This window comes from Balaenoptera physalus (assembly GCF_965194825.1).
Source record: "Balaenoptera physalus genome assembly, contig: HAP1_SCAFFOLD_688, whole genome shotgun sequence".
Taxonomy (NCBI): domain Eukaryota; kingdom Metazoa; phylum Chordata; class Mammalia; order Artiodactyla; family Balaenopteridae; genus Balaenoptera; species Balaenoptera physalus.
Window position 1 is genome coordinate 290,628 of NW_028126071.1, and position 12,362 is coordinate 302,989.

The 12,362-nt window shown below is 40.8% G+C and overlaps 1 protein-coding gene and 1 long non-coding RNA gene across 2 annotated transcripts in view; one reads left to right on the forward strand and one right to left on the reverse strand.

Annotated features, from left to right (window-relative positions):
• Positions 1–12,362, reverse strand: part of LOC309653481 (cyclin-Y-like protein 1) — a 228,389-nt gene that overhangs the window by 195,767 nt on the left and 20,260 nt on the right. Inside the window, exons 5-9 of the mRNA XM_082478442.1 lie at positions 11,520–11,555; positions 9,267–9,318; positions 8,175–8,294; positions 4,189–4,355; positions 745–907 (exon numbers count right to left, since the gene is read on the reverse strand). Of these exons, the coding sequence (XP_082334568.1) occupies positions 745–907; positions 4,189–4,355; positions 8,175–8,294; positions 9,267–9,318; positions 11,520–11,555 (538 nt within the window). The remainder of the gene's footprint in view (positions 1–744; positions 908–4,188; positions 4,356–8,174; positions 8,295–9,266; positions 9,319–11,519; positions 11,556–12,362) is intronic.
• LOC309653482 overlaps positions 1–12,362 on the forward strand; it is a 194,329-nt gene that overhangs the window by 1,593 nt on the left and 180,374 nt on the right. The window lies entirely within an intron of this gene.

Consider the following 12,362-nt stretch of genomic DNA (forward strand, 5'->3'; position numbering starts at 1 on the left):
ACACGAACTGCAAGCTGAGTAAAAAACAGTTAAGAGGGAATTCCCTGGTGGCGCAGTGGTTAAGAATCCGCCTGCCAATGCAGGGGACACGGATTTGGGCCCTGGTCCGGGAAGATCCCACATGCCGAGGAGCAACTAAGCCCGTGCGCCACAACTACTGACCCTGCGCTCTAGAGCCCGTGCTCTGCAACAAGGGCAGCCACTGCAATGAGAAGCCTGCGCACCGCAATGAAGAGCAGCCCCCGCCCGCCGCAGCTAGAGAAAGCCCGCGTGCAGCAGCGAAGACCCAATGCAGCCATAAATAAATAAATACATTTATTTATTTATTAAAAATATCAAGACAGTAGAAATAGTCCAAAACATCAATTATTAAAAAAAAAACAGACAGTTAAGAGTGGTAAGTAGATTCTGTAGGTACATCTGATTAGGGATACAATTTTAAGAAATTATTCATGTACGGTTATATGTAAGTGTAGAGGTTCAAATGGAAAACCATTAAGAACAGATTAAATATGATTGAAAGTATTCTGAATTATGGTTACAGAAGAGACAATTTTTTTTTTTATAATGTGGGATCCCTGTATAAACCATAAAAGACACAGGAAATATGATGCCAACGGGTCAATAAGCTCTTCAAACTGTTAACAGCTTTCCATTTTCCTAATCACTGCTTAATATAATTTAGCTACAGGTGTGGCTTCGGTGGCTGACAGAAAACCCCAGTTAGTGATTTCACAGCCTTACCTCTAAGTTCTGTGCTCTTTCTTTGCTAAGAGGAGTGAATAGAACATTCAGGTTGTTGTCATCTGCTAAGGAGCGAAGGTCAAAGTAGTATTTGGCATACACACTGAAAGGAACATTAATATTAAACTGAAGTAGCTCCACGAAGTGCCTTTCCATCTCATTCCTGGGGGAGGAGGAGAAGACAAAACCAACACAGGACAATTTTAGTCAACTGGGCTATCTTCAAAAATACCATTCTGAGCTACTAGGATGGCTCTAAATACTGTTTTGAAACCAATAATGGCTACCCAGCTGGATTAATACCCTAATGTGCAAACAAGGTACAGCTATTTGTGGTCCTTTCTGCGTCCCAGCACTTTGAGTCTGGGACAAGGGGGAAGAGGTCATGGCCCTCTTATGCACTCATGCTGCTGACTCAGGGGCTCATTCTTCAGAGTTCCATTAGTGCAGCTGTACGATTCATGCTCCACACTCACTCACGAGGCCCCGCTCTAGTGATCAGTTGAAAGGAATGATGTATGCTGTTTATTAGCTCTGAAGAACTTGCAGACATTTTCACCGGGCTGGTGACAGGAAGGGGCTTACTGAAGTAGAGACGAGCCAACAAAAGGAGTGGGCACATCACCACGGCAACAAATGGATCCATCGAGAGCCACTGCTATTATCTCTGAGGGGGGAAAACTCTTGAGGCAACAAGGATTCATCTCAAGTAAATAAATAAATAAGCTACATTCGATGGGAAAGGGAATCCCCCCACCCCCACCCCCACCCCGTGCATGGGGCTGTGTCAAAGGGCATAATGCAAGTTTCTGTTCACCTTAAAACCTTACTAGGGTGAGTTGTCGTCACCATGACAGGACAGGATGCACTCTTTAAGCTTAGGAAGGCAGTAAGATTATGTCTCAGCTAGACTAAACCCACTTTACGATACGACCTCTGATAGAGCAGTTGTTGCCCCCGGTGTTAGGAGAGCAGCCCAGAATGTTCAGACCTACCGCCCCTTGCCAGGACAGACTGCACACGCCCACAGAGGGCGAATTCAATGAAGTGGGAAAGTAGAGTGCTGGGAGCAGGCTTCTGCTATATGACCATATCCAGCCATTTGCTTGCCAAATGTTTAAGTAAATAAATATAAAGTTAGAGTAAATCTTACCACTTTTCACAGCAATCACTTTAGAGAGTTGATTAGATAAAAATGATAAATACCCAAACAAACATGCAAGTGGCTTATTTTACAATACATTTGGTTTCTTGGTTTTCAAGTGTTAATATTTTATCCATTGGATAAATCAACAAATGCTCCATGTTCTCCTGTATGGAGAGCAGAGTATGAGCAGAAATGAGGTTTCTCATTTGTTGAACTTTAAACCTAACTGAACCTACTTCCAAAATTAATTTCCTGTTCATACGGCCAGAAGTCTATAGAAATGTAAATCAGATAATGTTTTGATAATCAGCTAATCAGGACTTAATTTACTACAGGAATAAATGCACTTCACTATCCCTTTTATATTTTCTCCACTAATACATTTTAATTGTGTGGAAATACAGTACTTCATAGGATTAACATGTCTATTAATAGAGCTTTAATCACTGAAGAAAAGCATTATGCCTACAGAATATGCATCTTCTGTGTTTTTTGCTGTTTGTAAATGGCTAGGTGGCTGAAGAGCCTACCACTTACAGGCGCAGCAAACTGTCTGAACAGCAGCTGCTCAGTTTAACTTACTCTTTTGAAGGGAAATATATATTTAACAAGACACAGAGATGTTAGAAAGTTTTAAGGAAAAGCTGATAGACAGCAATTTTTCAATTCAGACTCAAAATGAGACCATTACAAATAGTAGTCAACAGCAGAGGGATGAAACAAATGTGTATTAAACACTTTGTTGTAATGCTTTCCAACTCCCAAAGATCATAAACAAAAGCAGCCTATTATAAACATAACTCCTGGTGATTCTCCGTTCTACACAGAAAAGCGTTGTTTAGAATTAGTTTCTTCATAGCTGGACAGTGCCGCCAATGCTCCTGGGCTCAATGTCTATGAACACCCACACGTTTCCCTGCATGTTCTCGGATGTTGTACCTGGAACCAGAGCCCCAGTCAGCTCAGCTGCAGATTCTGAGAAAATTTCAGCTGCCATCATGGCAGGGATGGTGTTCACGATTACAAATTTTCCTTCCTTCAAGGGACCAGTTCAAAGACTGATGATAGTGTTGGTCAACGTCACTTTAGTTTCTGCAACTTCCAAAAGTACTTCTATTCATTTCAAATTCATTATCTGCTGTTCCACTGTTTGCTAAGATTGCTACCAGCAATATCACCACGACCACCTGGTTTACATGATCACCAAAGTGGGCATTTTCACCAAAAGCCACTTTGACAGCTACTGACAGTCACTGGTCCCTTCTCTTAGTCACAGCTTTCCTCGCTTCAGCTGTAAATATGCACTTTGGTAATTGTGAATTATCTAGGGTAAGGGGCAAAGGTAACAAAAACAAACTCTTGCCCCTGCCTGCCATCTTGATCGGCCGCTGCTGTCCAATATAATCAAGAGGTGTCCTTTCACATTTTCCTGAATGCCACCCACAAAGACAGGTTCACTGTCAAGCGGGCACTTCGAGAGTCTGCTGGAATTACCTCTCTGGCTCATCCTGCTTCCCACCCTTGGGGCCCTTCACCAGAGCCAGATTGGAAGCCTGGCGTTTCATGCCAATGTGAGCGTGCCATCTGTGAGGAGAACCTGCCTAGTTAACTCAAGGCCCCACAAAGTGCCGCTGTGTTTGCTGAGTGCCCTGGGTGAGGCCCCAGGGATGCTTCCCGGACGACCTGAGAGGTAGGTGTTTCCTAGCTCAGCAGACTTTAGGGGAGGAGACAGGAACACAGGGATCTGAAACCTTTATATGTGGCTACCTGTACATCATAGTTTCTGTAACAACAGAACCTCAGATAAAAAGGAGAAAAAGACCAGCAAAAGCAAATACACAATGTGTGACTCAGGTTGAAATTATAACCTGTCAGTAGTCTAGAGGCCCTAAGACCTTAACAGTGGCCACTTGCTTCAAAGACCAGGCATGTGCCCCTTAAAAATGGACTGGACCTGGTAGACAGCTTTAAGAAAGCTGTCAAGTTACTTACTGTACCATGTTGCTCTGGTAGTGAGCTTGTAAAATGTTTGGCAAAAACCACCAGAAAAATAATTTCAATTTCTCAAGCAGAATATTACAACAATAACACATCAAGACCTACCAATGAATGAGGGGAAATACAAATTGTTATACTACAGCTAGATAGAAAGAAGGCTGTAATTTTATGTCTATTTCAGCTCTCTGCACAAGGTAACCTTTCTTAAAATGTAACATTTCTTAAAAATGTAAACTTTATGAGAGCAAATGAGGTATTGGAAAATGGTTAGAAAGTTCACGGTAACCTTACAAACTCACATGTCCTCAACTGTAACGTCCTTGAGGATCTGGCAGTCGTCCACATTCCATACAGCCCGATCGTCCCAAAACTCGGAGGCAAGAAGAATGGCTCCCAAAACAATTCTTTTCCAGTTAGTGGGGCAAATGTCGATCTCAGCATAAGTTAAAAGCCTTTCTAAGTAAACCTGCAAAAGTAGAGCACTGATCTTTGATTTTCGTTCAGTTTAAGTGCTGTGATAAGAATTGTTAGGAATGACAGATTTCATCTCTTTTTGACACCCCTTTTATTCCTAGGTTCTACAAAGACTTTGCTCAGCCAAGCCAAGGCCAGAGGCCAGGTCACAGTTGTAAGTCAGATATTTCTGTGAGTCTGATATTTCTACTCTGCCCGTGTGAATTTCCAACCCAATTTTGGTCACAGGAATGAAAGGACATCTCAGCAAAGGGCATTCTAAAGACACGCATTGTATTATTACCTTCCCACTTGTCAAGGGCAGCACATACAGCCCAGTGTCGACTTCAACTGTTCAGTAAATGCTTGAGTGCCTATCACGTGCAATGTTAACTACAAGACTGGTGGTGGTTGCATGGCGATTTTACATAACGCTTGAGTGTGTAAAATTCTGGTAAGACTGAGCACATCTTTACCTTCTCTTCAGAGTCACTCACCAGTCCTTTTGTGGCATGAACTTGAAGATAAAAACTGGTGGTCAAGAGAGCCTCCCAGTGGCTGCTGCGTGGCACAGCAGGACAGGCAGTACAAAGGGGCTTTACAACTGTCAAGTATTCCCATATTTTAGTGCCTTTTGAAGGAACACACATGCATACAAAGGGTAGTCCTTTTCATAGCCCCAATTTTTCACATCTCCATTATCATTTCATTATTCATTTCTGTCTTACATAATCTGCAGCTTAGTCAATTCTTTTGGTTTTAAGGTGGGAAGACCTGCCTGTGTCTGTATCCCTGGGGCTCCTCTAAACCTGCCGGTTTGTGAGATGATTTCACGGTTTCTTTTACATGTATCAAATGTCTACCCTACAAAGAACTGGATGGAGTTAACAGCTGAGCAAAGATTAGAGAGGTAAGCTGTGATTTGTTGTTACCTCTGTAGAAGAGTGTATATGCCATTTGACAAAAAGAAAAATGTCCAGTTTGAAAGAGTCTGTTTACTCTCTGAAGGGTTATCAGATTGACAGCTCAGATTCGCCCATGCCCTCCAAACTCTACTGTGTTTTCAAACACGGGTATTGAGATTATATGTTCTTAGTGAAATTCGGCTCCCATTCCCCAAAGAACTCAGCACTCTCTAGTACCCTAAGAACGACTCTCCCCGCAAGGTTCAACTCTCTACTTTATGGGACTCATCAGAGGCACTGAAACGACACTGGCAATCTCTCAACTTCCTCTCACCTTTGTACTGGCAAACTTGGTACACGTGCTGATATTCATTTATCCCACTTGCCCTCCTGTCTCGGAGGAAGCGAGATTTCTTTCTTTTCACTGAAGCTAACTCTCCTATGAATGAAGTTGATCCCACCTCACTTCTGCAGAGCACTGTGCCCACAGTTAGTCTCCTTTTGAACAACTTCTCCCTGTCAGAGGCTTCCTCCAGTGTGAATGCTTCCATGTCCCCAGCCTGTCCCCCACTGCCCCTAGACGGCGTCCTCAGGCCTGAGGCCAGCTCCTCATCTCCCATCCTCTCCTTAACCCACTTCAGTCAGCCTCCTGCTGCTACCACTCTACAGAGACTACTCTTGCCGTGGTCACCGGTGCCTTCACACAAACAACCCAGAGCTCTTCGTCCCAGAGCTCCACTCCCCAGGCCTTCCCTCATAAATGAAAGAGCACTGCCACACGCCCAGTCGCTGAGACCAAAAACCTGCACTTGAGTGTATCCTGCTCCAATCTGTTAGGACTTCTTGTTATCTCTACCTTCACTGGTACCCTGACCGCTTTTCTGTCTGTCACTTCTGACTTGTATCGCTGCCACTGCCTAACTTCTCTGCCTCCCAACAGACTACAGTCTGTTCTCCCCAAAGCAGCCAGGAGAGCCTCTTAAATTAAGAGTACTTTATGCGCCTGCTCCAGATCTGCCAGAGGCTTCCCATCAAACAAATACCTTCTTCCCGTGGCCTGCAAGTTACGAGGCCCTGTGCGGTACGGCCTTGTCCTTCCGTGACCTCATCACCTATGCTCTTTCCCTCATTCCCCGCTCGGATCACAATGGCCACCTTGCTTTTCCTTGAACACACAGAACAAGTTCCTGTCTCAGAGCCTTGCACTTGTCCCCTCTGCCCGTAATGCCAGCGTACCTGATCTTCCTCAGTTCAGCCAGGTCCTGGGTTCAAACATTACCTCTTTAAAGAGGCTCTTCCTGAGCTTTCTAGTAAGCCCCTCTAATCACTTTATCCCTTTACCTTGCTTTCTCTTCATGGTTTTTACCACCACTTGAAATAGTCATCTTTTAAAAAACACTCATTAAAAAAAAACACTTATACTTTGCTATACACCTGAAACTAACACAACACTGTAAATCAACTGTACTCCGATAAAAAAAAAAAAAAAAAAAAATTTACGTCTTCCACACTTGCTCCATAAAGGCGAGAACTTTATTTATCCAACTTGTTCTCTCCTCCACCCCCCACATGTAGAAAAGTGACACAGAGTAGGTATTCAGTGACATGGTATTTATGACATGAGCAACTTCTTGGTAGCATTTAGCGTTTGGACCATACTCTCCTTCTTGAACCTCTCCTGGTGTCTCTTAGGGTTCTCTGCTGGGTTTCCTACCACTGTAGCCACTCCTCTGGGGATCTGTCCCTTAAGTGCTGACAGTCTCTAGTAGGATCTATCTTCTACCCACTTTTTATTTTACATACTTTCTCTGCATTTTAACAGCTACACTTAATTCCCTCCCTCTAGCTCAGATTCATGCTCCAATCCCATATATTCAAATGATTACTAGACACTGCCATTCTGCTGTCTCGCAGGTACATCAAGCTTAACTTGGCTACAAAGAAATGCCCCTCTTCCAACCCAAATACTCTCCTTCCTGCATTTCCTAGCTCTCCATATGCAAGCACCATTCCTGCCTCTCTCAAGCATGTGCTAAGCACTCCAAGTGGCCTGTAGCGCCAAGAAAAGGCCTGTGTCTGATCCAGTACCCACTGAGGGGTCTCTTTTCAAAAGGACAAGCCTCCTGTCCTAAATTCTGCCTTGATAGGAGCAGGCAGTGAGTGGCCTAAGTATTCCTTCCCTGCAGACCACGCAGCTGACTTTCCCCCCTACAGGTTTGCTATAGGGAGGAGTAAAACAATCCCAACTACCTCTCACTTGAATATGATTTATTATTCAAATGATAAAATCTTACCATAGGAATTAGGAATGGATGACAAAAAGGTCCTTACACAGCTGTAGCTTAGCAGGCTAACTAGAGTAAAGCCTTCTGAAGTCCTACTGGCACCCTAGTCCTGGGCAACTTCACATGCAGGCAATAAGAGGACAGCAGGGATGGTTAACACCATTATCCATTATCCAAGGAACAGAGAACTGAGGGCAGTAGTTCTCAGTCAGGACACACATCAGAACTGCCTAGGCAGTGCAGTCTGGGACTCAGCTTCAAACTGCCCGGAACCTGTTTCTGCCTGTGGACCAGAGCGCTCAGTGATTGCCCCGCCCCACCACCACCACACGCGTCGTCTGTGTGTGCGTGTGTGCACTGTGCGTGCGTGTGTCCCCTCAGGTGTGGAAGGAGAAACCAGAAATCTCTCCTGCTGCCTTTAATAGCAATTGTTTTGTGATGAGAAAAGCAATGGCAACGTTTTAAATCATAATGATGATTAAAGCTCAAATGTGTATACTTTACTTTCTTTTGATAGGTTTCTCTTAATAAAGTTCTAATGATCGTTTCAGGAACCTACTTTCATTTGGGAAAAACAGGACCATACCATGTGTACAAGACAGAAATTTCTACAGATGCTTTATGAAAGAAAAAATATCTTACCAAAGTTACTACTGCACCTTCAGCAGTTAGCTGTGCGGCACTAGAAAGAGTATGAACAAATCCGTAAATGAATTTGTGTTCAGGATCATGCTCGAAGTATTCCTCTGGAATCTTTTCTCGCTGAAGGGAGAAAAAATGCAATTTAAGTATCCACGGAAGAAAAATACTTAAAAGTACCCTTAAGATAGCAGTCTTCACACTTGGGCCCACGTGCCCCTTAAAATAATTCTGATTGGGTGACATGTCTTGTAGTCTTTTAAATCTAAACAATGGGATCCTAAAATACCACAGTGATCCAGTACTCACCACCATTCATTAAAGAAAAATACAGGCACAACCGCAGAAAATTTATGTATTTCCACGTTCCTCCCCACAGAATTCTAACCAAATGTAAACTATTGGGTTGGCCAAAAAGTTCATTTGGTTTTAAGTAAAAATAAAAGACACAGTTTTCATTTTCACCAAGCATTTTATTGAACAATATATTCACTAACCAAACAAACTTTTTGGCCAACCCAATACTTTTAGGCTCAAAAGTCTTGCTGATCACCATATGTCATACTTTTCTGTAGTCAACTTTGAAAACACATTTCCAGTGTCCTGTAACCATAAGGCTCTAAGAATGTGCTGTCCTGTACAGCAGTCGCCAGCCACGTGTGGCCACAGAGCACCCGGAGAAGTGAATTTTAAAACTTTGTCATTTTAATTCGTTTAAAATGTAAACAGTTTTCTAATTTTCTTCTTAGAGGCCTTATCATATTAGGTTTATTTACAAATATTTATATTGTTTGATGCTATGGAACATCATCCTTTAAAAAGATACATTTTCTGTTACTTGGGTATGTTTACTTACCTGCTCACTATTCACACAAAGTGCAACTTGGTTCATATCCATCAACCCCTTATACAACACGCCTTCGGGAAAATGACTAGACACAACATGGCGTGGGGAAGAAGACTTAAAGGAAGATGAATTTGACTTCGAGCTGGAGGAAGTAATTTTCTTCTAGTAATTAATTTCAAAGCAAATCAGCATGAAATAAACACAACTGTATAAGAGAAAAATACCACTTCAATAAAACTGACACTTACTGTGAGTGGATGTAATCTCTCATCAAAAATATCCAAGGATCTATCTGCAACTCTATAAAATAAGAATGTGCATTTAAAAAATTAATTCAGGACTTACTATCTTAGTAAAATATCGGCTAGGAGTAGAGAGAGGGGTAGAGGAAGCTTAACCTTCAACGAAGCAAACAGTTTTATAAATTCTTCTCCTGGATTCCACCCTTAGAAAGGTTTCCTGACCTATTTTTACTCAGCACATCAAGTTCTGTGAAACCTTGTCTACAACAACCAGCCAGAGTTGCCTCTATAAGCACTGACCCTCCCTAACAGGCAATGCTAGTAAACCAATATATTTTCACCCCTCTAACCTCACACTGGAATATGCAAGAACATTTTATGAAGCAGTGGTGGTGGGCAATAAATTCTTCTCACTTCAATCAATGTGAATATGAGATTCATGGTTTTTTCCCGTTTTTTTCTCTTTAGTTCTTTATATTCTTCTTGTGTATTTCTTCTTGTCTCTTTTAAATAGTTTGAGTTAAAAATGTAATTGTCTTTTTATTTTAAAAGAAACCAGGCTTTTTAATTTAAAATTTCACCACACTAATACACTGCGCTCATTTGAACAGTGGTTCTCTAAATGTGGTCTGCAGGCCTCTGGGATTCTCCCCTATCCCCTCCTTCAGGAGGCCCAAGAGGTCAAAACTGCTTTTATAAGAATACTAAGACACTACCTGCCCTTCACATTGTGTGACATTTGCTATGGATGTATAAAAGCAAAAGTGGGTAAAACTGCTGGTTTCTGAGCATGAATCAAGGCAGTGGTACCAAACTGAATTAGAAGTCATTCAATTATTCACTGCCACTTGCAGTTAAAAAATCTGCTTGAAGAACATCCTTGATAAAAGAGTAAAAATTAATAGTGTTCTTAAACCTTGGTCCTTCTTTTTAATATTCTGAATAAGTGGAAAGTATGCATTAAGCACTTTTACATACTGAAATATGGCTGTGTTAAGGAAAAGCACTTGTGACTTGGCGGTAAGTCATTTTTTTCATAGAACACCATCTTTATTTGAAACACTTTTTTCATCGAACACCATCGTTATTTGAATGTACAACTGACACAGTCATTCTTTCAAAAATGAACAAAGTGAGCCTGTCACTTCAAGGAAAATAACTCTAAAGTTATTTGTTGCCAATGATAAAATTCAAGCCATCAAGCTAAAAATATCAGGAGTTTTGGAAAACTTCTACCTTCGATTGTGAACTTGACAACTTCTCAACACTTAAAAGACTTTTCTGGTAAGACTGGTGGTGATACTAACAAAAGTGAGTTTTTGACACTGTCTAAAGAAATGTGAACCAATACTTTCCAAATGACCAATGTATAATATTATAAAGTCAGGTACAGGTAAAAAGATCTACTCAGTATGCATGACAGATCAATGGGTATTAATTTAACATAGTATTTATTACAAGTTCATTGATATGATTTAGAATTCCATTTTAACTAATTTAAGAAACTAGCACATGCAGACTTTTGGTACAGTATCAAAGAATATACCAAATTATCTGAAGGCTTTAAAAATACACCTTTTTCCAACTATATATCTGCAAGCGGCTGGATCTTCTTCATATTGTTTCTTCAAAACAAATGACTGAAGACAGAATAGATATGAGAATCAGCTGTCTTCTATTGAGGAGATACTTTTCTCTCAATATTTTTTGTTGTGGAAAATAGTTATTTTTCATTAAAAAAAATGATTTATGTTGAACACTGGGGTTCCCAATCAGGGGTGATTTCGTCCCCCAGGGGACTTCTGGCCATGGCTGGAGACAGTTTTGGTTGTCGTAATGTGGAGGGAAGAAGGTGCTACTGGCATCTAGTGAGTAGAGGCCAAGGGTGCTGCTATATATCCTATAACACACAGGACGACACCCCACAACAAAGCATTATCTAGCTCAAAATTTCAGTAGTGCTAAGGCACACCCTGTTTTAATATACAATGAATTTAATTTTTTAAATTCTCAATTTCAATTTCTAATACAGTAAATTATCAATATAACCCATATAAACAAATACTCTTTGGGATGCTCAGTAACCTAAGAATTAAGGGTCCTAAGAGAAAAATAAATGATTCACTTCTATATTGTAATAAAAGCACTCTAATAATAAAAGCTTATGCCAGTAACATCTATAGTTATTACCTAACACTAAACTTGATACCTTGTAAATTAATTAGCTGGAATAACAAGATAGGTTTCAAAAGAGCTCACCTGTTCTTGATGTGGTAATATATTGCTAAGGTCATACTGTGGAGGAAAAAAAATACATTGTCATCACTGATTTTTATCATATCAGGCCTGAAGACATTTTTAAAAAGGGGTTAGCAAGGAGGGAAGACCTTCCAGAGGCCCAGTGGCCCCGAAATCCTCGAATTCAGAACAGTACCACATGGGTGCTTTCCCCCTTGTTTTAGGTTCTTCAGCTTTTAGCAAAATTAGGAGACCCAAAATGCTAGATATGCTGTTAGAAGGCATGTTTTGGTTGATTATTATAATATATAAATTATTACATATGTCCCCTGTCATTTGTCCTTCTACCCACAAAACCTTCTGTCCTGTACAAGTTATATCTATCTATACACATGCTTAAATTTAAGCCATATAGTAGTTTGTGTGTGGGGGTGTGTGTGTGTGTGTGTGGTTTTTTTGTTAGCCCCTGCATTTCAGTTGATTTAGTTCGCTATCCACCTACCCATCCGTTTTCCATTATTTCCCTAAAAGTAAATAATAAAAGTGCTCTATACCAAAATGATTTCAAATCACTTTTACATAATTATTAGAAAATTTAATAGCAAAATTTTATAGCCACAAAACTGATGATAGGTCTAGCTATCCTGAAATAAGCAGTGCTAATAAGACAGCATAATACTACACAGTATCCTATTAATGACAGGTATTTCCAAATTATTTTAAATAAAGTATTAACGAACAGATAGATACAAGTCCTTAGGTAGTCTTTTTTAAGTTACTATATTCCTAAGTTATTCACAGATGTTGTATATTAGGCAACAAAGGGGTTCTCTGGTTAAGTTATATGCTCCCCTTTGTTCTCAG